Source organism: Phoenix dactylifera, chromosome 6 (assembly GCF_009389715.1).
Source record: "Phoenix dactylifera cultivar Barhee BC4 chromosome 6, palm_55x_up_171113_PBpolish2nd_filt_p, whole genome shotgun sequence".
In the NCBI taxonomy this organism is placed as follows: Eukaryota; Viridiplantae; Streptophyta; class Magnoliopsida; order Arecales; family Arecaceae; genus Phoenix; species Phoenix dactylifera.
In genome coordinates, this window is record NC_052397.1 from 17581494 (window position 1) to 17608683 (window position 27190).

Sequence of the window (27190 nt, forward strand, 5' to 3'; positions counted from 1 at the left end):
ACATATAATTTCAGTATTTGCAGCCTGAATGTTATTCTTCTACCAATATCTTTAACATGTATTAAGAGAGCAATCACTCCCTCGCCTTATTAAATAACTTCCAAAGGATCAAGTTAACTACACTGAAAACAATAAAATAGAAGGTAAATCTAAAACAAGGAGACTAAGGTTCACCTTCTCGGTATTGAACCCCGTACCGTTATCATTTTATTACAGTGCCGGTATGCGGTACGATACGGTAAGATTCAATATACCGAGTGCCGGTATGGTATAGTACCCCATACCAGTCTGGTACCTATATGGTACAGTATGCCTGGTACAGGAAACCTTGAAGGAGACCATGCTCCGTGTGATTGCTTATGCTAATAAATTAGTCATGTAGTTTACAATCAAGATGCATGATAGGAGTTTCATTATCAATGGTTGGCAAATGTACACCTTTTAATGATAACCATGAAGAAAAACCTTTTTGTGTCAAGTTCACAAACTATCCAACTAAAAGAAAGAGAGAGAAGCAAAACTTGGTTATTGTGCAAGTATATAATTCAATACACGATTGCATTTCCTAACTCACATTTTAAGATTATCATAAACTAGTTGATGATTGCACAAACTCTCTAATTCAACAATCAATCGCATACCCTAACTCACATTTTGAATTCCGAACCAAACTGAAGTTAGATGCAAAATAGTAGTTTCTTCATCCATGGTTTATTTCTATCTCTCATATTTGACAGCAATAGTGAAATGGGAGACTCCAGATTAGAAGCTAGAACTTAAAACAATGAGAAGAATAAGGAAAGAAAACCATGTCACCTATGGGAAGGCAAATTTATCCTTTAGAAACTGGCACAATACCGAGACAAATCATAAAGTGAATCCTGGCTGGAATTGTTAATGCAATTGCCTTTAAGTGATATTAGAAAGTGGGTGAATATCAAAGGGAAAGAAATTTGGCAAGTTGGATACATGGATTTTCCTGTAGCAAGCATTAAATCAATGCTTGTTGTTCTTGACAGGGAAGACTAGTGGTGCAGTGAGTTTGAAAGATGGAACCATGATGCAAAGGACCAATGCTCAACTTCCCTTGGTCAAGGCAACAATACATCGCTGTAGATAAAGGAATGGTTCAAAAGAATCATGTCAAGATATGTAAGCCCAGCTAGTGATAGAACAAAGGCACTTGTTACCTTATGAATTACACCAAATAAGACACATCTGATAGATTTTTGCTGCTAAATTTCTAAGATTGAAAATAAGCAAGGATAGTATCAAGTGCGCCCACATACATAAAAAAGATTAATCAAGTGCCTCAACTAGAATTGACAAAGAGACACATTGCCTAGATGGGACTGATCAATAGGACCAACAATGATATCGACCCACATAAAAGAGATTCAAATAGGTGTAAACAAGGTCCGCTGTACCAACTATACCGACGTACCGGTGGGCGCCGGTACCAGTTCGGACCGGTACTACTGGTTCGGCTTGGTTTACGCATCCAAAAGCCCAAAAAAAATTTGAAACGGTACGGGCTAGTAGGTTGGCTGGTATGTGCCGGTATCGACTGGTACAGGCCGGTGCCAGTTTTGAACACCGAACCAGACCGGTCAGAGCTGGTACTGGTTCGGTACGGGCTGAACCAACTGGTACGGGCCAGTTCAACATTTCTTGAGTGCAACAATGATCGAAAAAAAAAAGCAAAAAATTTCAAATCTTATCTAAATATCACCATTGAGTGCTTGCTTGGATGGTATCCCCCTTGTCACTTCGGTAAGGAGACAGGGGTTCAATTCCAATTGGTGTTAGCACTTGAGGGGTGGTTTGTGTATAAGGTAGAAAGTGGGGATTAGCCCTCCATCTCAAATAAATAAATAAATATCTATCACATACTCTCATTAATGGTCATATATTATGGTTTCAAGATTCCTCAAACCATCATACTTTCATCTACATTATCTTTGACAGTCCCTAACTTCTCTATAGACCTCCTAACACAATTAGGCACCTCTTGAGAGTTTGAACTAGAATGGCCTATGTAGTACATTGCAATAGAAAACAACAAGCCTTATCCCATCAAGGCTTGATCAACGTATGATGTGTTAAAATTTGAGAATGTATACAATTGCTTCTCAATATTTTCTCAATGTTCTATAATTGAACAACTAACAAAAAGGATAAGAGTTAGGCCCATGGTCTGCCGTACCGGTCCGGCCTGAGACCGGTACCGAATCAGTGTGGAATTCGATACCGGTAGTTTATTGTTGAAGAACCGGTACGGGACCGGTTCGGACCGGTACCGGTATGGCGGACCTTGGTTAGGCTTACCTAGAAGCCTTGGAGGCTACTTGGCAAGTAAGGCCATTCACCATTCCGGTTGTGCAAGTTAACATTTTAAGCTAATGCAACCAAGAAACATTCCTCCTAAACTTAGCAAAGAGTACAAATAGAGAACGAAGAAGTCAAGATTTTAAATAGGGAATCGGGTTCATCTCTTAGGCACATCACCATAGAGCTATATCTTATGTATGAACATGTGAAACCTCTAAAACCAAATCCCATCTGTTCTAATTTCATAAGTCACCTATGCAAATGTCTTTTGGGTGGTCGGATTGTGAGTTCATCAGAGGCTAGGGATGTCAACCAGCCAGTCGATTAGCACAATTTCGTTACTTTTGTATTGTTCCCAGTCAGATCTGCTGGTAAGGCCACCAAGCAATGTTAGGCATTTCCGGATGTAATTTATATGGGATGAAAAGAGTAAAGGAAAAGGAATTACAGAAAGGTGCTCCCTATTAGAATTATGATGGAGCATTTGGGGATTTACATATAACATTAGGCTTCAAATTTAACTCGATATCCCATTCTTGTAACATGTAATCTACTTTAGGAATATATAGAAGTACTATTGCATGACCCTACCTGGTCCTAATTAGAGCTAATTGTGGGCTGAGCCTCGGGCCTAATCCATATTCATTTTTAGTCGAGCTTCAGGCTAGGCCTATTCAAAATTTGACATTTTCTATACCCAAGCCTGGTCTACGATCAACTCTAGTCCTACCCAATTAGATATGACCTTATCTATTTTGGGAGACTGTGGGTTGGATCGGGGTCAAAAATTGAACTCGATTTGGAAATTAGGTTAGTTCTAGATTTTGTATTTCTAAGCCAACTGACCTAATCCAACTTGTCCCGAAACCTAAATTATATAAAACCCTTTCTCCTTCATGCTAAATATCTTTTAAATTCATCAGATGAACCTTACATAAACTAGTCGCTCTTTGTTCATCTAAACAATCCCATCTCTTCTCACCTACTTTCACTTAATTATATTTGAACACTCAATAGTCGTTTTCATAGATTTTTATTTATAATATTCTCAAGTCTATCAAGATTTATTATTTTAAAATTATAATTTGTAAACTTGTATCTTAAGAATGATAACTTTCTTATATCAAATTAAAAAAAAGCCTTCTGAATAAAAATTCAAGTTTAAGTTGGCTTGTAGTTTTATTTAAAATTTTTTAATGATTTATATTATTATCAACTATTATAATTTTTAGTTATAAAATAATAGAAAATGTTTGACCAGAACTATAGACCCAATCCAACCTTGTCCTGACACAAACTTGAATATTTTGGGTTGGGACTACGTCATACTTGACCCTAACTGAACCAATTGACCCGTTGGTTCTAAATCTCTTCAATAGGCCTAACCTGACCCGACCAAATCAAGCAATGGGTTAGGTCCGAGTCCAAAATCAACACCCGAACATGAAACCAAGTTGGGTCTGTGTCAAGCATCCCATGGTCCAACCCAATCGATTTGCAGCCAATCCACGATCAAAGTGAAACTTATATGCGCGCTAGGCTTCAAATTTAAGTTAAAATCCCATTTTTGTAACTTGTAATCTACTTTAGGAAAATATATAGAAATGTCATTGCATTGTTGTCATGTGTATAAAGGTTTAGAATTGGCAAATGACATAATTTTTTCTTTCCATTAATGGATTATTGTGATCTTGCTGTTCTCTTATCGTAATACTTCCTTGCTTCCTATTCATGAGTACAATAACTCAATAAGAATTAGTGATGTAGGTGGCTCAGGGCAACTCAAACCAAACCTTGACTATGGTTTAGTAATATGTAGATTGATGCCTAATATATCTAGGTTCTGGTTGTATTTAATAAACCCAACAATGATTATAAAAACTAAATACATTCATACCAAAACAATGTGAATTGCCTATCTTAACAAAAAAAAAACTATTATATTAATATAAAAAATGAGAGCAAACAAAAATATGGAAAAAGAAAATTCCAATCTCCCATATAACCCCCTAAACCCCCCATCTCTATCCCTATTATGCCACACTCTCATGCACTCCTTCCCATTTACTCTCATTGCCCAGATGACCCTTCTGTTCTACAACACCCAATTAAACTTGAGATTGTGCCCCAAGCTAGCCCAGCTCCACTAATCCTTCTAGTCATGTGACAGCATTGACCGAGCCCTCCCCTCCACTGCCCATCCCCTCCTCCCTCTTGTCACCCCTTTTGCCTCTCCTCTTCTAATACTCCTCCTATCCATTACTGAGGGGACCTAATGATCCCTAGCTTGGATTGTATAGTCTGATCAAAATATCTATAGACAACCTGGATCGAATCCTCAAATGAGGATCAGTTTGGATCCTAAAGACCAAAATGCGGATCATACAATTCATTCGATCATAAGATCCAAATCCAGATAATCTTGTAACATATTAAAACAATTATATCATCCATCTTTTTGGATTCATTAGTTTCTTTGACTTTTATGATCCGCTATCATCAATGATAGGAACCCAGAACTTTATCAATAATATTTGAATTAAAAGAAAAAGAAAATAGAAAATAGAAAAGAGAGAAAAGGCATAACTTTGGTGCATACCGCCTGGTTTGGGCCAAACCGAGCCGCCGGGTCGGCCGGGTCGGTTCGTGCATGGAAAACGGTTCCAGAACCGGCTAGTACAAGAGCGAACCAGATGGTTCTGTCTGGTTCGGACAGGACTCGGTGCGAACCGATCGGTTCGCACTGAGTCTAGTTAATTTTGCTACAGCGAGAAGACACCTCTCAGAGCCAGAGCTTCAGCAAGAGATCCAAGAGTGCTTATAACCCGACGTATGTTTCTCATGGGTTGAGCATACAAGACTACAACGCCGCTTGGTTAGAGGGGTGGGTTGATCTACCTCCTTATTATGCTGATGATCCGAATATCTACGAAAGATATCGCTACTCGATCCGATTTTAGATATCCGAGTGTGCCTTAAAAGTATGTAATTGATTGTATCTTGATTTGAAGATATTTTATGTTGTTTATTTTATGATTTGTATCATTTTAAAGCAATAAGAGGCATCATCTAGCTTAAATTGGAATCATAGAAACATCAGAAAACATCAAAAAAATAAGAAAACAACAAAAAAAACATCAAATTAGACTTAAATTTATAGAAAAAGTTCGAAAAGGAAGAGAACTCTTAAAAAAATAAAAAATACAGCGTGCGGATGCATGAACCAGGCCAAGGATTGCCGAACCAAGCCAACCAGTTTGGTTCGGTCCGAACCGATATCGAACTGGATCGGGTGCTGACCGATATGGCACCCGGTACCGGTTCGACAATCCTTGCCTTACTGACACTTAAAGCTACAATTTGTTGGGCAAGACTGGTCACCTTCTTCAACTCCATGAGTTGCTAATAAGTTGAAGCAATTTGGCCCTTAAGCTGACCATCATATTCTTGTTGAGATGAACTCCTTGAAGTCACCCTAATACCAAGCTAATAGGACATCAAGTTTCTACCAAGAATATTTTGAATTAAAAGAAATGGAAAATAGAAAAGAGAGAGACTGAAAATTTGATCATTGGGACCTCCAAGAGCCTTTAGGCTAATTAATTTAACTTCCATTGTTTTAGATTGTGGCCCCTAGTACACTACATATTTCTAGGCACCAATTACTTGTCCAACAAGACTAACAACATAAATCCTAGGTGAACTGGATATCCTAGATAATTGGACTAATTTAGAAAGGAAAGCATAATGACAAACCTGAAAAAGAAGAAATCTAATCCTAGAAAAATAAAGAATCCTATCAATCAATTAAGTTTTGAAAAAAATGGTACTATCTCCTTCAGGTTCAAACTTTCTAAAGAAAAAGAGATTATTTAGAAGCTACAACCTGCAATTGATTTCATACCTCCCCTACCATTTTTGAAAAGTTGGATTTCTTTTGCTTCTATAATCTTTTAACTTAAAGGTGAATTAAGTTAATTCACTGTATATTTTGTTTTATGTTTTTATATCAGGATTTATTTTGTTTAGGAAGGTATTTTGCATCCTTCTCTTGGTTCAAGTGGCCCATGTCTCCATACATCTGTTTAGGTCAATTCAAGATATATCTATGGATTTATTTGGTGGCATGCAACTATGTTGCATGACCCAATATTATCTTTGTTTCTTGGAAACGTATGAGCTTATGGTTGTTAAAAATTGAGGTTATGCCCTTATATGGTTGCTTTTCATATTGCAATTGAATCATGCTTCATGCTTTTCATATTTTTGTACCCTTTTCACTAAAATGACTCAGAGAAATCAGAAAGAATCTACAAGTTGTGAACCAATCCATGATCTGATCCGATACCCTCTATGATTTATGATGCAATCCAATCCATACAAACTTGTCCCCTCCCTTTCACCACACCCTCCTCCCTCCGCTCATTTGCCCTAAGATCAGATCAGGGCCCTGGCTACCTAACCTGACTGAGAACACAACTGATTCTTGACCTGGTCAGATTTGGGTTAACCCAAACTCTGTCAAGTCAAAAATATTTGAAACTGACCAAGAAAACTGTTCATATGATACAGAATCTAAAGTACAAATCGGCATCAACAACATTGAGAGAAAGCAAAAGCATTCAAGTATGCAGCATTAAAAGGATATGTTGCATTGAGGAGAAACTTCATTATAGAAACCCAGATTATACTAGAAGTCTAGAAGAGTCACCTTTTTCTCATCAGTTGTTTCTGAATGATCATGGCCTTTTTTTTTCGCATCAAGCTCAAAATCATTGTGGTACAGCTGGAAAGAATTAGACGTTCCTCCACAAAGGCCGCATCTGTATATATTAGGTCTGCATTTGTGGTCAAACTGAGCAACCTTTAAACGTACAAACTTCTTGTAAACCTTCTCTGCAGTAGACTGCAAGTAGAAAAGTTTAGCCATAATAAGAAAAGTTTCTTATAGCACCATCAAAAGCATGTCAATGATTGCATAATATAAGAATTATATTAAAGCCACATTTTCTTCCGTATGGTCATACTAATGATCATTTACTGAAAACAGTGAGAGAATAAGTGATATTTTACTATACAGAACAAAAAGGGAGGAGAAGGGAGAGTTGTCAAAGAGATTTGGTGTCCTATGAAAATATGTTGTTTTCCACAACTTCTAAAGCATGCATCCTGCAAGATGATATAATATTTTGGTAGAGGTACAAGACAATTCTATATTTATCTTGATGGAAGTAACTATAGGGCATCCTCACCAACAACCATTTGCTTACAAGTACAGAAAGATAGTTTAGATCAGTTGCAATAAACAACATAGTTTAGATCAGTTGCAATAAACAACATAGTTTAGATTAGTTGCAATAAACTACACACCTAACTATATTTCAACCAGCACTAGAAAGATGTTCCAGGGTTCATAGATCTGATCAGCATGATTATACATTTACCTTGATGAGATTGTATAAGAAAAATCCTCACCAAACAGATGCTATATTTAAAATCATACATACATAGATTATAACATTGTAATGAATTCCTACTTAGCTATTTAGAATCAACATTAGGAGTCTCAATCATGGTCGGTGGAACCACCCTAAACCGCCCAGTTTGGAGCGTACCGAGTAGAAGCCCCAAAAGGAGAATTAGGAATTTATTTGATAGGGGATAATAGCATTTTCCCCTGAAGATGGAAAATTCGTCCACCCGATTTCATCAATTTGCAAATTCTTCCTACCGAAACAGTTTCGTCATCGAAATTGAGACCCCGTCACCGGAGGGGGAGAAGGAGAAGAAAAAAGAGAAAGAGAGAGAGAGAGAGAGAGGAAGGAAGAGAGAGGCCAGCCGGGGCCGGTCGGCGGAGGTCGGGGAGCCTCCGCCCGGAGGCGGCGGAGGCCGGGGAGATGTAGCGGCGGGGCTCCACCTCCGGTCACCTGTAAAATTAAAAAAAATTAAGTGAAGTTGGCAAAAGGGGCCCCCTCCGGGCCCCTATTTCGAACGGACTGGAGGTGGAGCCCCACCTCCACGTTTCCTCGGCCTCCACCTCCTCGTGGAGGCTCCTTGGCTTTCGCCGGCCGGCCCCAGCCGGTGTCTCTTTCCTTCCTCTCCCTCTCCCTCCCTCCCCCTCTCTCTCTCGTCCTCTCTCCCGTTCTCCCTCTCCCCCACCTCTACTGTGTCGGTACTGGGCCAACATGATACGGTGCAGGGCTGTACCGACCCGTGTCATCGGGCAATCAGTACGGAGCCTGGTACCGGCACAACGGACATTAGTCTCAATACTGCCTTCTGGCTGTATAATGTTTGTGACTAGAAAGGAGTAGGGATCCAAGTGGTGGTGCCAGAGGCATGCTGGTCAGTGGCTTGTGCAGCACATGCCATGCAGTCTACAAATAAATAAATAAATAAATAAATAGAAGACAGAAAAGAAAATGCTCGACATAAAGAAATACTGAGCCATATCAACTCATACCAGCATAGTCCAACAGGAGCAGAGAGAAGCTGAAGTTATATAACTTCATCCTATTAATTTTATCATAAATTAATATCAACAAAATATTAATAAAAAATGCATATATTCCAAGTATACACCCTTTAATAGTTATGTTTTTTGCAATATAAATAATCAAAGTTTTCTTCAATATAAGAAATTAACTTTTTCTGTAATAGTCAAGTTGGTGAAAAGTAAAATGGATTTTGCATTCCAGATAAATGGTTATGATGATCAAACTAAGTTTTTTAAATTATCAAAAATTATTTTTTTAAAAAAAAAAGAAAAAGCAGAGGACCTGCAAAGAAGCACAACCAAGAAACAAGCATAGGCATGCATGACTAGGCCCCTATGCCCATTGAACCACTATTCAAGAACCTCAGATAGAAGGTGTGTGGTCATTTTGTGGCAGATTGGAGGGAGAAGATGACGTAAGTAGTTACAACTTGAGTGGATAATAGAGAAAAATAGTTTGATAAGGAAAACAAAGTTGGACCATGAGATTTCCGATGGCGATGTTTATGATCTTCATGTTCATGATTTGACGTGATTTAGTTAGAATTTCTTTTTTCTGTCTTGAAATGTTATGCTAAAGATTGGTAGTTCAACACAATTTTTCTTGAGAGAGGGCTCCTGATTGGCATGCCGATGGCAGTTGTCACTTGGTAGCGAGCAGGAGTCTTTCAAGAAACAAAAATAAGTTATTTCTGTTATACAGCTGTTCAAGTAAACACAATGCCCTGAGAATTGTCCATTGTTATAATGAGGAGTGAGATTGGGGGAACAGGAATTGGAGATGACTATGGTAAAAGATGAAAGAAAGAGAAGGGGTCTCAAGTTCTTGGTGGACAAGTAGTGGGGTCTAAGGGGCAAAATTTGTAATGCAATTACATGGAGCCTAGGGGAGCCCAATGAATGCAACCTAAGGTGAGCATCTACAACAGACTCTTTAGAGTTATATGGGGGCCATGCCTCTGCCCTCACCCCTTGCTAGACTTCGCTTCCACCTATACAGGACAGCACAGGTTGAACCCTACAATGTGCAGGGTATCATGGCATATATGCATGCTCAATGCCAGCACTAGCATGACTATGGCATGGCTTGTAGGGGGCAGCACTTTGATCCATGAGCCAAAGCACAAGGTTGATAGCATGGCACCCATAGTTCTAGTCAATAAATTGGAAGGACAAACCAAACATAAAAAATGAATGCAGTCATGCAGATCTCACAGGTCTAAATAGTTATTGGTGTTGTCATATCAATTTAAGCCAAGAAAACAAGATATCTCCCTCTGTTCTAATCAATAAATGGGAGAAACCAACTGAAAATCAAACAATAATTGAATGCAGAGCTTGAATGTCTAATATAATGCCTCAATCTTATTCGATGAAATCAAGAAAACATAATGCCTATATACCTTTCCATAGGCTAACTTACTAGATAAAATGATATTAGCAAGATTTTGAACTGAATAAAAGGAAACAAGACCCAAATAATTAGAAACTACATCGAATTCCAGCATATCTTTACTAGATTCCATCTCATGCAGACCAAAATGGTGAGGTTTAGATAAATAGCCATCACTTAAGCATGACAGAGTTCAATAGCAGATTCCATATGTAAGAGTGCTTCGTCTTTGCAGAACACATGCATATGTGCTTCATGAGAATCAAATGCTTCGAACCAAACCAGCAGCTGTACAAGTTGAAAAAGGGGAGAAATGCCAGAGGACTGGAAAATAACTAAAGTAATATTGGAACAGCCTTTGAAACAAAGGGAAGAAAAGATGGCCAAGTCAATGGTTACACAAGTCAGAGTTCAATAACACTATATGATAATAAAAATGCAGAGAAAGAAGGAAAAAACTGGGGACAACTTGAGATGCTCTGCAAAGCACTCCTGCACATGCATGTCCCAATCCTATGGCCATCTGTGAGGAGTCCAAACAGCACAAGAAAACTAAATTATGAAGTTAGAGTCAGCAAGATTGCTAGAATTGTTTTTACTGGCATGTGTAAGATAGAAAAACATGAGAATTTTGGCTAATAGCTATCATTTGAAAAAAGTAACCAAAACATGTTGAGAGATAAAAGAGACCAATATGCAGTGTGGCTCTAGCTAGAGGCATAGATTACCATTTTGAAGAACAAAAGACAATTCAGTGTCACAACGAATTTGGAGAATTGTCTCCCAACTATGCCATGCAACTTGAGGTGAGGTGTTAAAATGTTGCAATCACAATCAGTCTACTTTGGTTATAATAAACAAAGTATCTACAATTTTAATACCAACCTTCCTCCATATTTGATGGGAAAAGGCTCGGATGATCATGATGAACCAATCCATTACGTAGAAGATACAACTTATACATAAGGAGTCTGCAAAGGCTAGCTAGAAAACATAACTATAAGCAACAGTATATAAAATCAGTATGTCTAACATAGAAGAAAATAATTAGTAGTAATGCGCAGTTTGCCATAGAAATAAATCACTTCACACATGATACAAACTAGAAGCATTAAGCATCGCACCATAAATTTATGAACTTTCCCAGTTCGATGAATTGTTCGATGTGATAAGTAGCTTAATCCATGATAATTTGTGAAGAAGTTTTTGATGGCATCATCCAAAGATTCATCGGAAGACCTTGGGATAGAACGGACAAGAACAGAAAAATGACTAGGATTGGGGGGAGATTGAGTAATATGTGCAAGCCTCATTCCAGAAATGCTCTTGTATTCCTGAAGCCGCCATAAATCAATATCAGAAATATCTAACAAATACTTAAGAAATTCAATCTAACAGATGCATTCAAAAGGAATGTGAAAATATCAGAAGCAAGATCTTACAAAATAAAGAAGAATACAAGCTGAAAGGGTTATAATATATAATGCAACACAGTGAACCCAAAGCCTGCAATAAAAGAAACAAAAACATCTCTTAAATGTATTATCCAATGTGGAATGACATCAAGGTGGAAATTTTCTATTTTAAGAATTCAGTTTCTTCTGAAAATGAAACTTTACTTACATGCATTTTTTTAAAAAGGTATTTCTTAAAATTCAAGTTGAAGACACAATAACAACAACAACAGCAACAACCACCTTTTAAGTTCATAGTAAAGGTCTTCTTTGAAAATGTTCCTCCTTCAAATTCAAAGGGTCCCTAAATCATAAACATTTATACCCTGGTCTGTCGTACCGCCCGGTACGAGGTGTACCATACTATTTCGGAAAAAAATCGGTACAAAACTTAACTTCAAGTCGGTAGAAGCCCCATACCGGCCCGTATCGAGGTGTATACTGGCCCGTACCGAGGCGTACTAGCCTGTATCGAGGCATACCGAGATAAAAATTTGAGAAAAATAGCTAAAGAGCTATTTCGATACTGGAGTGTACCATACCGTACCATACCAAACCAATAAGGTACTGATACGGTACCTGGTACCGAGATTGCGGACCTTGATTTATACCTACTTGAACCAAGTGGCTACCAAGATCAATGACAACAGAACTTGAAAACATCATCCAAATCATGTTTCATTGAGACCATGTGTTTAGCAAATTATAGCTTTCGTAATCTGAAAATATGATCATACCTGCATGTTACTGATTTTGTTCCAGCAACTTATGCATCTTAGCCTCATTACTCTCCATGGATGCAAATATGCCCATACGATAATTTAAAAATTCATTGTTTCATAGAGAATGATTTTCTGAACAAAATACATGTTGATTTACAGCTCACTATACCAATTAACCACCATTTCAGTCCATAGCTTAAGAATGAACTAAATGGTCATCTTCGAAAAGCCATCCATATATGCGTCAAAATCAAATGATATCCTCTTATGTTTTGTGTTTCCTTCTCTGAACTACATGACATAATGCCATCAGAGATGGTGTTATTGCTGTATCAACTTCATTAGGGTACATATCCCAAAACATAGGCATGCAAAACAGATACAATACTTGTGACTCAAACTAATAATACACCATGCACCACAGGTTAGCACAACAAGAAAGTCTCTTGAATGATGGACTTCTTAAGTGAGTACTGAAAAGATAAATTATGGGACACTTTGGATGGACAACCAGCTCATCCCTATGTCATCTCCCATGCATACAATAAAGTATGAAAAAATGATGCGGAAGAATAAATTGTCTAAGGAAAGTTGGGAGTCCAAAAATCTCACAATCCCAAATTTTAAGCATACTGATGATCATCAGTTCAGGTGGACTTGGATATCCCAGAAAGAATTGGGGGAGCAACAGACTGTCAATTCCTGCCATTTCTTGATTTCCTTTCCTTACCTTGCAACTCTTACCACAGAGAAAGTATTTCAAAAAGAGGGCAATCAGACATCCAGAGTCCAATCATGCCCTAAAAATCCCATGACTGAGGAATTTTAAAGGAGCCAACAAGCTGAAGGCTGGAAAGAGATGACACAGCAACAGCATCCCAACAATGTAACTACAACAGTTAAAAAAGTGTCATTCTATTCTTTAGCATCCCTTGCTTATGTACTTCATGAATGAAGTTGCATATTAATAGATAAAAATAGGCATGTGACATTGTGATTGAGAAATTTCGTAATGCACAGCAAGACAAAGGATGCAAAAATGAAGAAAAATCTTAAGTTGAAAAGACTGTTTCGGCAATATGATACATAGTTCACCAAAAAACAAATTAAAACAAAGGAAGTCATACAACATGCATAAATGCAAGTATGCAAATTTGCATATATCACTACTTCTACCATACTAAAAGCTCCACCTGGCCACTAATGTAAATTGAACAATAGCACAAACCAAGTGCGTCTGCAGCCAGGCACCATGGTTTTTTTTTTACATAGTTATTGTTTCCTTTTCACTAAACATGTAGTTCCTAAGAATGTGCATGCACTCAACAGGTTAAATTTTCAAGAGAATTAGTCATTCTCAATTTCAGCAATAATAACGCCAAGAAGCAGCAACAATCATATTTCCTCTTCTGTGGTTAACTTATCAGAAGAATTTGAAATCTTACCACTGAGACTTGTCTTTGACATTTGCGATGGTAAATACAAATAATGCCTCTGGAGGAATGGCCATATGTTTCTTTACTTCGCCAAAATAATTGACAGGAAGCACTCCAAATATGCACACCACCATAGCTATGGAGAAGATACGGATGCTGCAGAAATCAGATATACAAAAAATTTAATTACAAATATGACATAAAGAAATAATACAATTCTATATGGTACTGAAGCACATGAAAGTTAAAACAGTGCAGGTTTACTAACAATACATAAAGAAATACTACGATTTTATAAGCACTTTAATTGTACTTCAAATTCATTTCATGACCAAAAAACATCAAAACATCAAAATCATAAACTAACCAACCATAATGATTGACATACAAAACTTAGAGTAAAAAATAAAAAATAAAAAAATAAAGAAAATTGTGTATCGGTCAGATGATTGGAATGCCATCTCGTTCCATGCTTCAATACAGACCGAATCAGTATTGTACCATATCAATCGCCAACTGGTATGGCACCCGGTATCAATTCAATGAACCTTGGGAGATAAGCTTTAAACAATGCCTATTTAAAAATAGTAAAATGAGCTTGACTTTGTATTTCAGGTCATCTAAAGAGTGCACGGCCTATACTTCGAAAATATCAAAACGAGTTTGTTATGTTTTGGAATCTCTAACAAACTCAAATAATGACCCTCACAACCTTAGGAAGCCTATAAACTGGTTGGAATATTGTAGATTTTGTTACAATACCCAATTTCGGGAAAAAGAACACCGGAAATAGACACCATATGTAAAAATTAAGGCGTCAGATCTTGCTCCCAAACCTTGCCCCAAACCTACCCTAAGTGTTAGTGATAAAAATGGACCAAATATTATCCATCCAGATTCATTTTTTATCCAAATCTAACTCATAATATATAACAATTACAACATCCAACTAATATCCATATCAATACAGTATTCATCAAAGAAAAGTGGATATGGATATGGATACACCAGTGTTTGATCCATAAACGAATATCTTGTTCGATTTGCAATTTCTATTTAGTTTTGTACTGCTGTCATAAACTTCAAACAGAATAAGCTAAAACATCAGCATATCTTTGGTTTAATCTTCTTCCATATAATGACATTTTCAATTTGTTGGATGACATCTTAGGTAATTAGTTTTTTTTAATTCAAGTTATGTAATTTAGCAGAATTATTAGGATAGGCTTATATATATAATAACATATTATTCATAAAATTAAACTATCTGATTTATATCCATATTTGTCAATATTCAATTATTATCCAAATACATATAAAATAAAAATAAATATAAATTTTAACATCCAATTAATATTCTAATAATATCCGTGTTCATAAAATATAAATAGGTACAAATATAGATACACCAATATCCGATCCATATCCCACTTGTTTTCAGCTTTACAAAGTCGCATAGCTGGTACAAAATAGGTACCGTAACTTTCTTGGATGACATATATCATGCTAGTCTAATAATGGCAACCAGCATCAGGTCAGCATAGGATACCAAGAGAGCTGCTTGGTATTCTGCACTGCTAGTCCATAACAAGTAATATTGGTATAAAACAGATCAATAAGGCCTGGTACTGCTCAATGTGAAGCCAAATGGCTCTCAATTCCTTTTCTAGTTTCACAATGGCAGGGCATATTTGTTGACATGGCATGGCATGCCCCAAGCCAGTAAAGGTTAAATCTAGAAACTTCTATTCCATCATCTATTCTTTCACTCTCTTTTTACCCTTTAATTTATTTTTTCCAATAAATTGCAGATCTCAAAATTTCCCCTCAGGGGACTGCAAGTTCAATATGAAAAATAAAATCCATATTGCTGGACCTAGAAAATAGAACCAACTACTCAAATTCTAACAAGTAATTTGTCTACCTTGCTCTAGTTTACAAGATGACTTGTATTGAAAATGAGTACTGCAATTAGAAAGAAAACAAAAAACTCAACCGAACCCAAATTCAATTTTTCAATAGTAACAGCTACCAATAAGTACATGCATCTATAACTCAACAAAACAACTCACTTTAGGTAAACCACATACAAAATATACTGCAGTTCAACTTTTTGTAGTGACTTACAAGTCGAACATCTTTCACAAGCAACATCTCTATCAAATCTGACACCACTTGATATCATAATTAATCACAATGGATTTTTAACTGACAACTTAAAAGGGCCTCCCATAGGATCCAGAAAATGTCATAATCATCTAAATGAAAGACAAGTCAGCATGTTGCTAGAACCACAAACTATATCTTTATTACAAACCACACCCAGTCCTTGATCTCATTGAAAACAACTTCCACAATTTTGGGGCCAATATTTACCAATAAAAAAAATATTACAACAAAAGGCATGATGATGGCTAGTTCCTCTACAAACTCCTTCATCCTCCTCCTATGAAAAAATAGAAAGAAAAAAATGCTCCCATGTTGACTTCCCCCTACAAAATAAGACATCTTCTAACATCATCAAGCATTGTTACCACATCTATTTAGTGGGCACCAAAACTGATGATGCAGCCAGCCATGGAGCGAGATTATGACTACAATCAAACTTGTTACATGTTTGAGACTGGCACAGCAAATAATAAAATAGTTACCAGTTTGCTGTATGAAGCAAAAGTGTCATCTATTTGTGACTGGCACAGCAAATCAGGCCAACTGATTAGCCAATCAGTAGTAGCTATCAGGCAGATATTTGTCTTTTTAGCTTTTTACTTTTTATTTATTATTAAAATAATCCATGGATTCGAGAGCACAACACTTTAGTCATGGTTTACTTGTCTTTCCAAATTGGTAGAAACATAGAAGGACTCCATTTAATGAAATTTTTTGACAAAGTCTTTTATAAAAGCCTGTGAAACAGGGACCCGCTTAAAGGTGAGACAACTTTATACCGAGCAAAGGAGGAAAAAAGCAAAACAGTTAAGGATTTTTCTAAAGTTTAAAGTGTTCTCTCTCACTACTCTTCTTTCTCCCTTTTTATTCTCTATTCTACAGTCATTATTCTCCTGAATTTTGCCTTCTCTTTTTTTTTTTGGCTTGTTTCACCTAACTTTCTTCTATGTGGCTCTTTTCTCCCCTACTTCCTGCTGTGACGTTTGTTGCTGTTAAACAGTAATTTCTTTACAGGTTCAAATGTAATTTAGATAACCAAACTGCTGTTTTACAAATTTCATCATTCCTTTTTCTGCTGTGAATATTAGTGCTATTCCAGAAACTAGCTGGATTATGTCTCCCTCTTTATTCTTCATATCCTAATTCTTGTCACTTCAGCCTTTATTTTTTCCAAGAGATATGGTTGGAATGCCACCTTCCAGGATCAAAGTTGGAACCTATCCCCGGTGCATGCACCAAGGAGAGGGGTACCAACCAGCTGGATCAAGTCCTTTTGGCCTTATTCCTCCAATTCTTCTGTACATCTCTTTATTCTGCTTTCTCTTATACACAAGTTATTTCTGTGAACTAGTTCAGTTCCAAATCTGATCAAAATTGATATGAAATCTCTCATCTTTGGCTTCTAGTAGATGGGCAGCATCATTTAATAAACAATGTAGATTAGGACTTTATGGGTGTTTCCTCGATATGTACGAAATCACAATCAGGACCCTTAATACCAATATGCAGTCTGCATTCTGAAAAAACATTTATAATTATGTATTTTAGGACATCGATCTGTTTGTTTTAGAGGAAATGGTGGCTATATTAGTCAAAAACATTTCTCCTTATTCTTAACTTCTGGTACCCCATGCACATTTGATTCACAAACTGTGCATAACTCATATCTAGGAAATATATATGTATGTCGATAAGAACCCTGGAGGATTTAGAGCAGATGCTCGGGAAAAATGTAATCTGGCAGGATTAGATTAATAAAGGACTTCAAACATGGTGAAAAGAAGCAAAAGTTTGTTTCTCCATATATTATTTAAGCATACGAGTAATAATTAGGAAAAGAAACTAAATGAGACAACATGTATAGTTCCAATCACCTGAAAACCAGTACTCTGAGGAATACCACTGCATCCACTCCAGCAAATGACAGCAGTTCATCTTCTGTAATCTGCCAAGCCTTTACTATCCAGCTAGCAGAGGGCACAAGTCTTTCCAAAGCGTTTATGTTCCGGCGTTCACCATCCTCTTGGGAAAGCCTCCGCCCGAAGTACACATAAACGTTCCCTGGCTGTTTCCTGAAGACCGAATACAGCGATAAGAACAGTGCACAGATACCTATGTTTATGCCTGCAGAAGTCAGAAGACGAGACAAATCCATAGAAAAATAATCCTTCTTCTGCTCATCGATTTTGTTATTTTCAGGTGACGGAGCCATGGCGGCACCGAACATCACTGGATTCTGTAGAAAAGAAGGAAAAAATCTAACGTTGTCAGTGAAAATACGATAAGCATAACAATATATATCCATCAGTGCATACTAACATAAAGAAAAAATATATGAGATAATTCAAGAAAGGTTCTTCTTTTACCGAATTTGGGGGAAAATGACTCAAGATATTCATCAAATTACTGAACGAATGAAATGCATATGACCTCTTTGATAGAATACGCATTGCTATTACTAAAATCATCGCAATTTGCATCGTCAAGAAGCCCATTGCGATGCAATGCACGGTGATCAAGAAGCCTCGCTTGGTCTCCGTACAAGAAAAGAAAAATGCGCGATAAAGAATGAACCATGGAACCCTTGTCGAGATCAAAATCATGAATGAATTCTTCAAAGAAAGAGATCAGGGATTAAAATCGAGATCGAAAAGGAAAAGAATTACCAGAAAACGAAAAAGATGGAGTGAGATCAAGAGCGACCGAAATTGGAGAGGAAACGAGGGCAATGCCGATTTTCGGCACCGCGACGGAGAAGGAAGTGGGGGTAGAGAGGCCGAGAGAGAGAGAGGGTGAGGGACTCCCGGAGACGGGGAGGGAGGTACGCACACGGTTGGTCTCAACTAGAGAGGACACGCGTCGTCCCTCCGTTGGCTGGAAAGCCAAGAGGGGTGTCTGGGTTGCGCGGTTTGTTGCGGTTGAGGATTCGACGGCGGCACACGACGCTTTGAGATCTGTATTTAGAAGGGATTCGCCAATCGCGAAGACCATAGGCTGGACGCCTTCGGTAACCGCCTATAACTGCTGACTTGACGAAGCCGGGGATGCCCGTGGGCCGACCAGGCCGAAGCCCAAAGGGTGATTCCGCGCATGATGCACTCGTCAAACCGGTCCGGCCTGCTATTCTTCGCCTCCTCGGGCCGACGGCGTCAGTCAATTAAGCAGCTTTGAGATTTGTGCAGATGGATTAGTGACGGAGTTGGGAGCGCTTTGAGAGCCGTGCAGTGGATGATCCGACGGATTCCAAGCATGAAGGAAGGTGCGTCCTTCTTTCAAGTCTACCGCAGCACGGACCAACAGAAGCAAGAACCACCACACGTGATCTGCTTGTAAGGTGAAGAAGTTCAAGAGAAGAGAATAAAGAAACCACAACATGTAAGACGATCATGAACCGAGCTAAAGTAACACACCAAAACTATTTAAGGGAAGAACTAAAACGAGTTTAAGGTGTTGATGATAGCTTCTGAACACCTGATTTAACGGAAGAACCCAAGCTAAACAAGATAAGGTGTTGTCAGCTTCCAAACACCTGATTAAGGGGTTCAGAACAAAAGGGAAACCAAAAAAGGCTGCATGAGAGGGATCTCACCGTTGGAGATGCTTGCGATGACTTCTTAAAGAAGAGCCTTTCTGACGTCGAGATTGGCCACAAAATCTGCAGCAAAAATTTCTCCATGCAGAGTTAGGTGGCTGAAGGCCAACGAGTTATCTTCAATCTTGAGGAAAGGATGGTATATTGTTAGCTTGACCTCGCCATCCATGAATCTCCTTCAAGCTCAATTTAATTTCTATGAATCAATATGAGTGGTGGCTGCCTTATTATATCCAAGCAATCCACCAGGTGAATATAACCATCACCACACGAATGCAGCACCTGCAAGTTTCCTTCATCAAAATTAGCATGTATGGAAGATTGTTGCCCAGATAGACAACCCAAGAGGGGGGGTGAATTGGGTTTTAAAATAATCTTACAATTTAAAACGATGTGGATGACTAATTAAAGCTATTGCAAGTTGTTCGATTAATTGCTATGTGCTGTGAGTGATATGAGAGTAAGAGAAAGAGAGACAATCAATCACAAACACCAAGTTTTATAGTGGTTCGGAGCTAACCCTTGCTCCTACGTCCACTCCCCAAGTCTCACTTGGGAATTCACTATAACCCCTTGGATTACAGCCGGTTGTTTTCCAAGCTCACAACCAAACTTGTTGTTTTACGAGCTCACAACGAACTCGGTCGGTTTTCCCAGGCTCACCGACTAGAACCAACCCCGATTGTTTTCCCGGGATCACAATCGAACCCTTACACGTTGGTTTTACACTCGGCTCACCAATCAACCTCTATACCCTTGATTCAATCCCCCGATTGAACCAAGCAAAGACAATGTGTAGATGAAAAGAACAAACAGAAAAATACAGCTTCTCAAAAACAGATAAATGGCAATATGAACAATAACGAAGTTAAGAGCCCTCAAACGCTTTTAAGTTGGAGAAGAGGAAGGGCTTCTTGAACTTCGGATCTCCTCTTGAATGTGTAGTCGACTTGAATGCAGGAGGAGGCTCTTTCAATGTTGGGAAGAAGTAGGTGGATGCAGTTAATGCTGCTCTTCCCTCTTTTTCGTTGAAGAACAAGTTGCAGAGATTGAAAGCTTGATTACTTGGAGTGGAATGGTTGTCCTCTTCTTTGCTACAGTCCTCTGTGGCTATTTAAACCAACCCCCACGGAAACTAGCCGTTAGAGAGCTTTTTCTGCCCGTTCTGCACACTCTGTACACCCTGACAATGTGTCCGTTGGTGGGTTGGAGTCGACTCGCGCGATCAGGAGTCGACTCGGCTGTAGCGGGAGTCGACTCATGCTTTTCTGGAGTCGACTCGGCAACTGTTTCGGATTTGAATGAAAGTAGCCTCTTAGACTGGGAGTCGACTCGTCTTGACCTGGAGTCGACTCGCCAACTTCTGGAGCTGACTTGGCTTTCTCGGAGTCGGCTTATCTCATGGAGTTCGTGGATCTATTTTTGAATTTGGTCCACTCGAGTCGACTCGACAATCCTGGGAGTCGACTCGGCGCTCAGAGCCCGAACTCCCTATCTTCTGTCTTTTGCCTCGTCCAGTCTTGGAGTCGACTCGAACTTCTCCGGAGTCGACTCGGCTCTCAGTTTCCGAAACACTGTCTTCTGTCTTTTTGATGTAGAGCTGCCTTGGAGTCGACTCTAGCTGTCTGGGAGTCGACTCGAATCTCAGAGACAGTAAATTGGTCTTCTGTCTTCTTTGTGGTCGCGGAGTCTCGGAGTCGACTCGCGTATTGCGGGAGTCGACTCGAATCTCAGAGTTCGAAAAACGTTCTCTGACTTTTTCCTTGTGTTCCTCTGAGAGTCGACTCTCACTTTCTTTGAAGTCGACTTGCCAACCATCGGAGTCGACTCGCGTTCCACTGGAGTCGACTCGAATCTCAGACCCGAAAACTGCTCTCTGACTTTTCTGCCTGTGGCTCCTTGGAGTCGACTCTTGCTACCCTGGAGTCGACTCGGTGAACATCGGAGTCGACTCGCGCACTTCAGAAGTCGACTCGCTGACAGATTTTGAGTTGATGCTTTCTGTTCGTCTGTCTGTTCTAAGTCGGAGTCGACTCGTACTTATCCGAAGTCGACTCGAGCCCGTGCCAGTGAACTTGATACGCTTGGAGTCGACTCGTGATACTCTGGAGTCGACTCGAGTCTCAGACTTTGGTTCAGGCTGACTTCTTAACTTATCCAAAATATTATGAACTAAGTCTAGAGACACTTAGACAAGATTTTCACTGAAACACTTAATTGAATTCATTAGTAAACAAGAGATATACTCAAATGCTTTGAGCTCATCAAAATCAAATAGGGTTTTAATCAATCACTCCACAAAGATGGAAGAATCGGCCACTCCGGTCGATCATCGTTTCAAGTTAATCAGAAATTATGCACGTATGGAAATAGTATCATCGCACGCATCAAATGAATTCATACTGCCCAGCCCATACCATGATCACATCATCCCAAGGGAGATTGTAGGTTTCAAACACTAATCATGCAGCCAGAATAAACCTTGACTTGAGCGATAAATAAAGCAGGAATCCGTGTATTAGACAGCTTAATATGCCATCATCGCCAGCGTCATGTAAGTATTTATACAGTAAGTCAATGCATGGCATTCTCGCACTAATTAGTCATATATAGTAAGTATGTTTTTCCATTCAAGAAAATTCAAAGTCGTCATCTTCGATTAAATTTCATAGTCAAGGTACATATATAGATGGAAATTCATTTGATTAACCATCAAAATAAATAACTACCAATATTTAATTGCACATCATATATACACTATATCTCGCTATAGTGCTGCTTTCTATTTCATTATTACAGGTTTAATTATTTAAAAATAATTTATGTTCCATTTTTGAAAAAAAATAATATAAAAGTTTAAATAATAGAGAGTTGGCTATAAGTTTTAAAGGTTAATAAATAAAAAAAAAATCTGAGATTCAAGTAAGGTGTACGTAAGTGAAGCTCGAGCTCAGCTTCTTTATAATCAAGCTAGTATTAGGACCCTTAAGAAGGGCCAAGTATCCCATATAATATTTCCTTACTAGTATTTTTGGGTAATGCTGCATCATTATAGCTAATCTCGAGTTAGCTCATCTAATTTTGACCCAAACTTGTGTTATTCAGAAATAGCTAGTTTATGAGATCTTTTATATATATGTACCGATATTATCTTGAAGATCAATTGAACCAATAAGTTAGAGTGAGCTGAATCTCACTCTACCTCAGCTTGTTTGCTAATTATTTGATCTGATTCAAGTTTTTTTTTTTTTTTGGATAACAATATCTTGCTGATTTTTTGAGCATAGCACAGGTTGTCTTATGAACAATTTGCCCATTTAACGGCCTTATTAACACAGAGATAGTTTAAAAGTTTAATGCTGCACTAATATATGTGCATTGCCATCCTCGCCAATCACATCTCATTTTCCATTGTGTGTGTCTTATCATCTATTTTTGTTCTTCAATGCAGCAGTACTTATGTTGTGTTTGCTTTGCAAATAAACCCTAAATAAGTTTTGAATAAAGGGTTTACTGCCAATTTCTTATTCATTTGCAACCACCAAAGCTTTTATTTGGTCAACTAGTATATAACCACATTAACCTGAATAAATCCAATCATCAAGGAAGGTAGAATAACTTTATGCAACTTTTCGGATACTTTAATTCATCTTGAATTGCAAAAAATTTAGCATCTATTTATTTATTTTGAGTTATTCAACCAACTAGTATTTGCACTCGACCAAGCTACTTTACTTTTGCTGCTCTATATACCCTGGACAGGAAAAGGTTAAGCATACACATGAATATATGCAGATGCAGGGCCAACTACACCCAGGCTACCTCTCTCAAATACTAGTTCTGCATGAATTGGACGCAGGGATTCACGTCATCTTATAGTCTCAAGTAGCCTTAAGCTGATTAAGAATTTTGGACCAACTGGTGATGTCTGTCATCATCTGTATAGATGCTAAGAAGTGCTCTAAATTGGGTTGAGAAATTGGATCGTTTTGTGGGATTTGGACCCCAAAAACATATCGTGCAAATTAGTGCATGACAAGTTGCACCATTTGTTAGGTTTGCAGCTACTTCATCTACTAATATGTCATGCAAAAATACCACCTGGTGTAAGATGTAGCCCTTTTGTGGATTCAACCCAAAACTTCAATTGTTACCTTGTGGAATGAGTTGAGTCCAAAATGTTTGGAATTAATAATGTCGAGTATATTTGACCTATCTAAATTGGCATACGCCTTTTTAGCGAATAATAGGCCTAAATTTAGCACAAGCAATTTATGATTATATTGACTTAATTTCCTATATTTAGCAATTAGTTTTTGCTAGACTAAATACAATCATATGAATAAGATCTCATGAGACATGAGGGTTAAGGTTTTAACCTTTAAAAGTACATATTGGAGGGCTCTTCCTGCTCTTCATGCCAATTCTTATAGCTTTGCGCATGGTTAGCCATAGTTAGTATCTCATAAGTTTTTGGGACATCTGTCTTTGCAATCTCAAATGGGGAAGTTGATGTCAAGATATACTTACATATCAAAGTACTTTGTTAAAAAAACTTAAAAATAAAATATCTAAAATAGAAAAAAAAATAGTATTAGATTTAAATCATGCTAATCTTTATTGGCTCAGAAAAGAAGAGTTTAGACAATTCAATATAAAATTTTCAGTAGAGATATATTAAACAATAGCTTCATGGAAACCTTGGCTGAGATGCAAAATGTAAATACATCTACTTCTCAATGGATGGATATATATTAAGTTGGTAGAGAGCGGATCAATATTCGATATCAGTTGAGTTATGATATTATGTTAACATAATCTAAAAATTTAAGTTGATAGGACATATGTCAATAATATATAGCAAACTCAACATGTTCATCACACCAGTGCATGGTGCATTCCAATTCCCACTTTTCTCCACCTCTATTGGCTTGAATTTCGTGTGTTTCATAGATATGTGCCATATCATACACACCATATATGTTGCAGTTCCAACTGAATGACCTCTTGAATTGTGATGTCTCAGCTCCTTGCAATGCACGGGTCACACGGACGACCGAGCCTTCTTATGGTTTATGTAGCATGTATCGCATAGTACTCATGACTCCTCTCTTCTATGTCGTAGGAATTTTCGATGACTTTAAGAGACTATTTGGATGATTGGGCCGAAAATTCTATTAAATTTATAGATTGAGCCAGCGCAACAAGCAAGAATATTATAGGGCCCATAAATAGCTTTGGACTCAACCGTAGCACAACCTATGATCTTAATGATTGCATTGGCCCAGCCAACCATCTGAATTAATTCTTAGTTGTGCAATAAATTTTGATAGGCAGAATTAGAAAATTTGAAACCAATCTTTTGGAGTGAAAATTGCAGAGCTAATAAATTTTTTGTCATATATTTTAACTGCACTAATTTCCTGCAACCAGATAATGGAAGATTCCACCGGCCCTTGCTGTAGATGCCTGCAGACTTGTCCTCCAGGGGCAAGTAAACGGTCACATCCTCATTAATTTCTGAGCCTCCAGAACAGCAACCAATTCAGAGGGAGTCCCTGCCCGTGCCCATTATCCCCAACCGACCAAGCCTCGCCCCACCCTACGCTCCCAAGTCCCTGCGGTGGAACCCCATGCTGCATTTTCCTAGGCATCGGCTTGTGGCGTGGCCGGCACGATGAGGTTTTCTCCAATTGACCAAACGCCCGCAAGTCGTACCTCCCGTGTCCAAGACGCTCCGGAGGGTCGGCTTGGAAGCAGGTCACGGTCCAAAAACATTTACCAAAGTCCCGTACTGCTGCTACTGCGCGTCCATGCTTGAACTCAAATGAGTGCCAATTTCCGTGACACAGTTTGATTTGACTCCACTGCGGCCATTGGTGGAGCACCACTCTTGGGGCGCAGGTGGTCGGTGGGGCGTATCTCCGAAACCAAGGGCGCGCCATTCCCCCCATGGGCCCTCCCCTGTCCCGGTCACGGCGAACACGTCGCATCCCCGGGGAGGACCAGAGCTCCCATCGGCTCGCACGCAGAGATCGGCCGCCAGCCTATGACATGGCTCTGAGTGCTTTCACATGGAAAGCATCCTGGTGCGTAGGAATTGGTAGCCCCTCCACATGCCAATGTCCATGGCGCACTGCTAATTTAATTGCATGCGACCATTTCGCTTGATGCTTTGAGTGATGGGCTTCCTTGATCTCAGGGTGCCGGCCAGGACGTAACGGGGCCACGGCTGCCTCTCTGTCGCCAAGGGAGGCCAATTACAGAGTCGTTCATGGTATTAGCATAGACTTAGACAAGACGGTCCACTCTCTTTGGCTTTTGGATTTTCTTGAGACAACCTCGACAGCATGGCCTTCATTTGTTTGCCAGAAGAATATTATGTGCTTGCTTTGCAGATATTCCTGCCGCGGGAAGGGTTCAACATCCCTTTGGAGCCCAGGCAGGTGTGAATCGGAAGTTTGGAACCTCCGATGGCTCTAGTCACAGTAGGCAAGGCCTAAAATGCCAATATTCCTCCGTCTCTTTCTCGTGTGCCGGCAGGGAGAGTTTTGCATCCATGACACAAAATATTTGCCTCAAATAAAATACCAATTGATAAAGCAAAAGCATCGCGAGGAAACCACGGCGACAATTTATAGGAATAGAGTCAAAATCATGCTATAAGGGAATCATTGCGTGGCATTCAAAATCATGCAGAAGACTGGATATATTTGCGAAGTATTTTTATACAGTCTCTTTTTTTCTCATTTTCTTCGAGCAGTTACATAGGAAAATTATGAAGTATTTCTACAAGGAACCTAAACCATGAATGTGCTGATTATTTGAATTAAGATTTTGTTTAAGTTTAGTTATTTCAACAACTTGATAATCCCCACAAAATATTGTTAAACATTACTGATTGATCAGCAAGCAAGGTGAGCAAATTGCTTGGTTATATATGCAGATTAATTTTAGCCCATATATGTAACTTAGCGAGCTGCCTCTTTTATCCCCAAAGGGAAAAGAGTAACCTCATTGGAGTCACATAACTTAAAAAGAGAGAAGGTGAGTTCCGACAAAATATATATTTTTAAATATAATATAAAAAATAAAAAGAAGAAAAAAATATATAGCCAATGCATGCTTAATTGTGTTATATATACAAAAACATGCTAGTAACACAAAAATCTTAAGGAAGGAAAAAATACATAGCTAATGTTTAACTTTTTTGTGGGTCTTAATTTAGTTGACAACCTAAATTTAGAAAATTATTGGTTGGTAAACATTGATTGTGTAACTTTTTAGTGTGAGGCTTTGATATTATGGTGGCACAACTCTTTTTATTTAGGGATATATGGAAACTTGAGTAAACTATTCTTAGAACATATCTATCTGTTCATGATTACTAAAAAGGGGGAGATAAGGGTGAGATAAAACAAGTTTTAACTGTTTAGGTAGATCTCGATGCATCCACTCTCATAAAAATTAAGATGCAACCAATCATCAATCATAAAGAAAGAATCTAAAATTTATAAAATTTTTGATCATGTGATCTACGAGCTTCTCACATTGCTCCTCTGCTTTCCACCTTTGACTCTTTGTGAAGTTTAAGAAC

The 27190-nt window shown here is 38.4% G+C and overlaps 1 protein-coding gene across 1 annotated transcript in view; it reads right to left on the reverse strand.

Annotated features, from left to right (window-relative positions):
- LOC103707526 (CSC1-like protein RXW8) overlaps positions 1-18857 on the reverse strand; it is a 25424-nt gene extending 6567 nt beyond the window's left edge. The window contains exons 1-6 of the mRNA XM_008792053.3: positions 18668-18857; positions 17876-18237; positions 13842-13988; positions 11663-11726; positions 11345-11554; positions 7043-7237 (exon numbers count right to left, since the gene is read on the reverse strand). Of these exons, the coding sequence (XP_008790275.3) occupies positions 7043-7237; positions 11345-11554; positions 11663-11726; positions 13842-13988; positions 17876-18228 (969 nt within the window). The 5' untranslated portion in view covers positions 18229-18237; positions 18668-18857. The remainder of the gene's footprint in view (positions 1-7042; positions 7238-11344; positions 11555-11662; positions 11727-13841; positions 13989-17875; positions 18238-18667) is intronic.
- Between the last annotated feature and the right edge of the window lie 8333 nt (positions 18858-27190).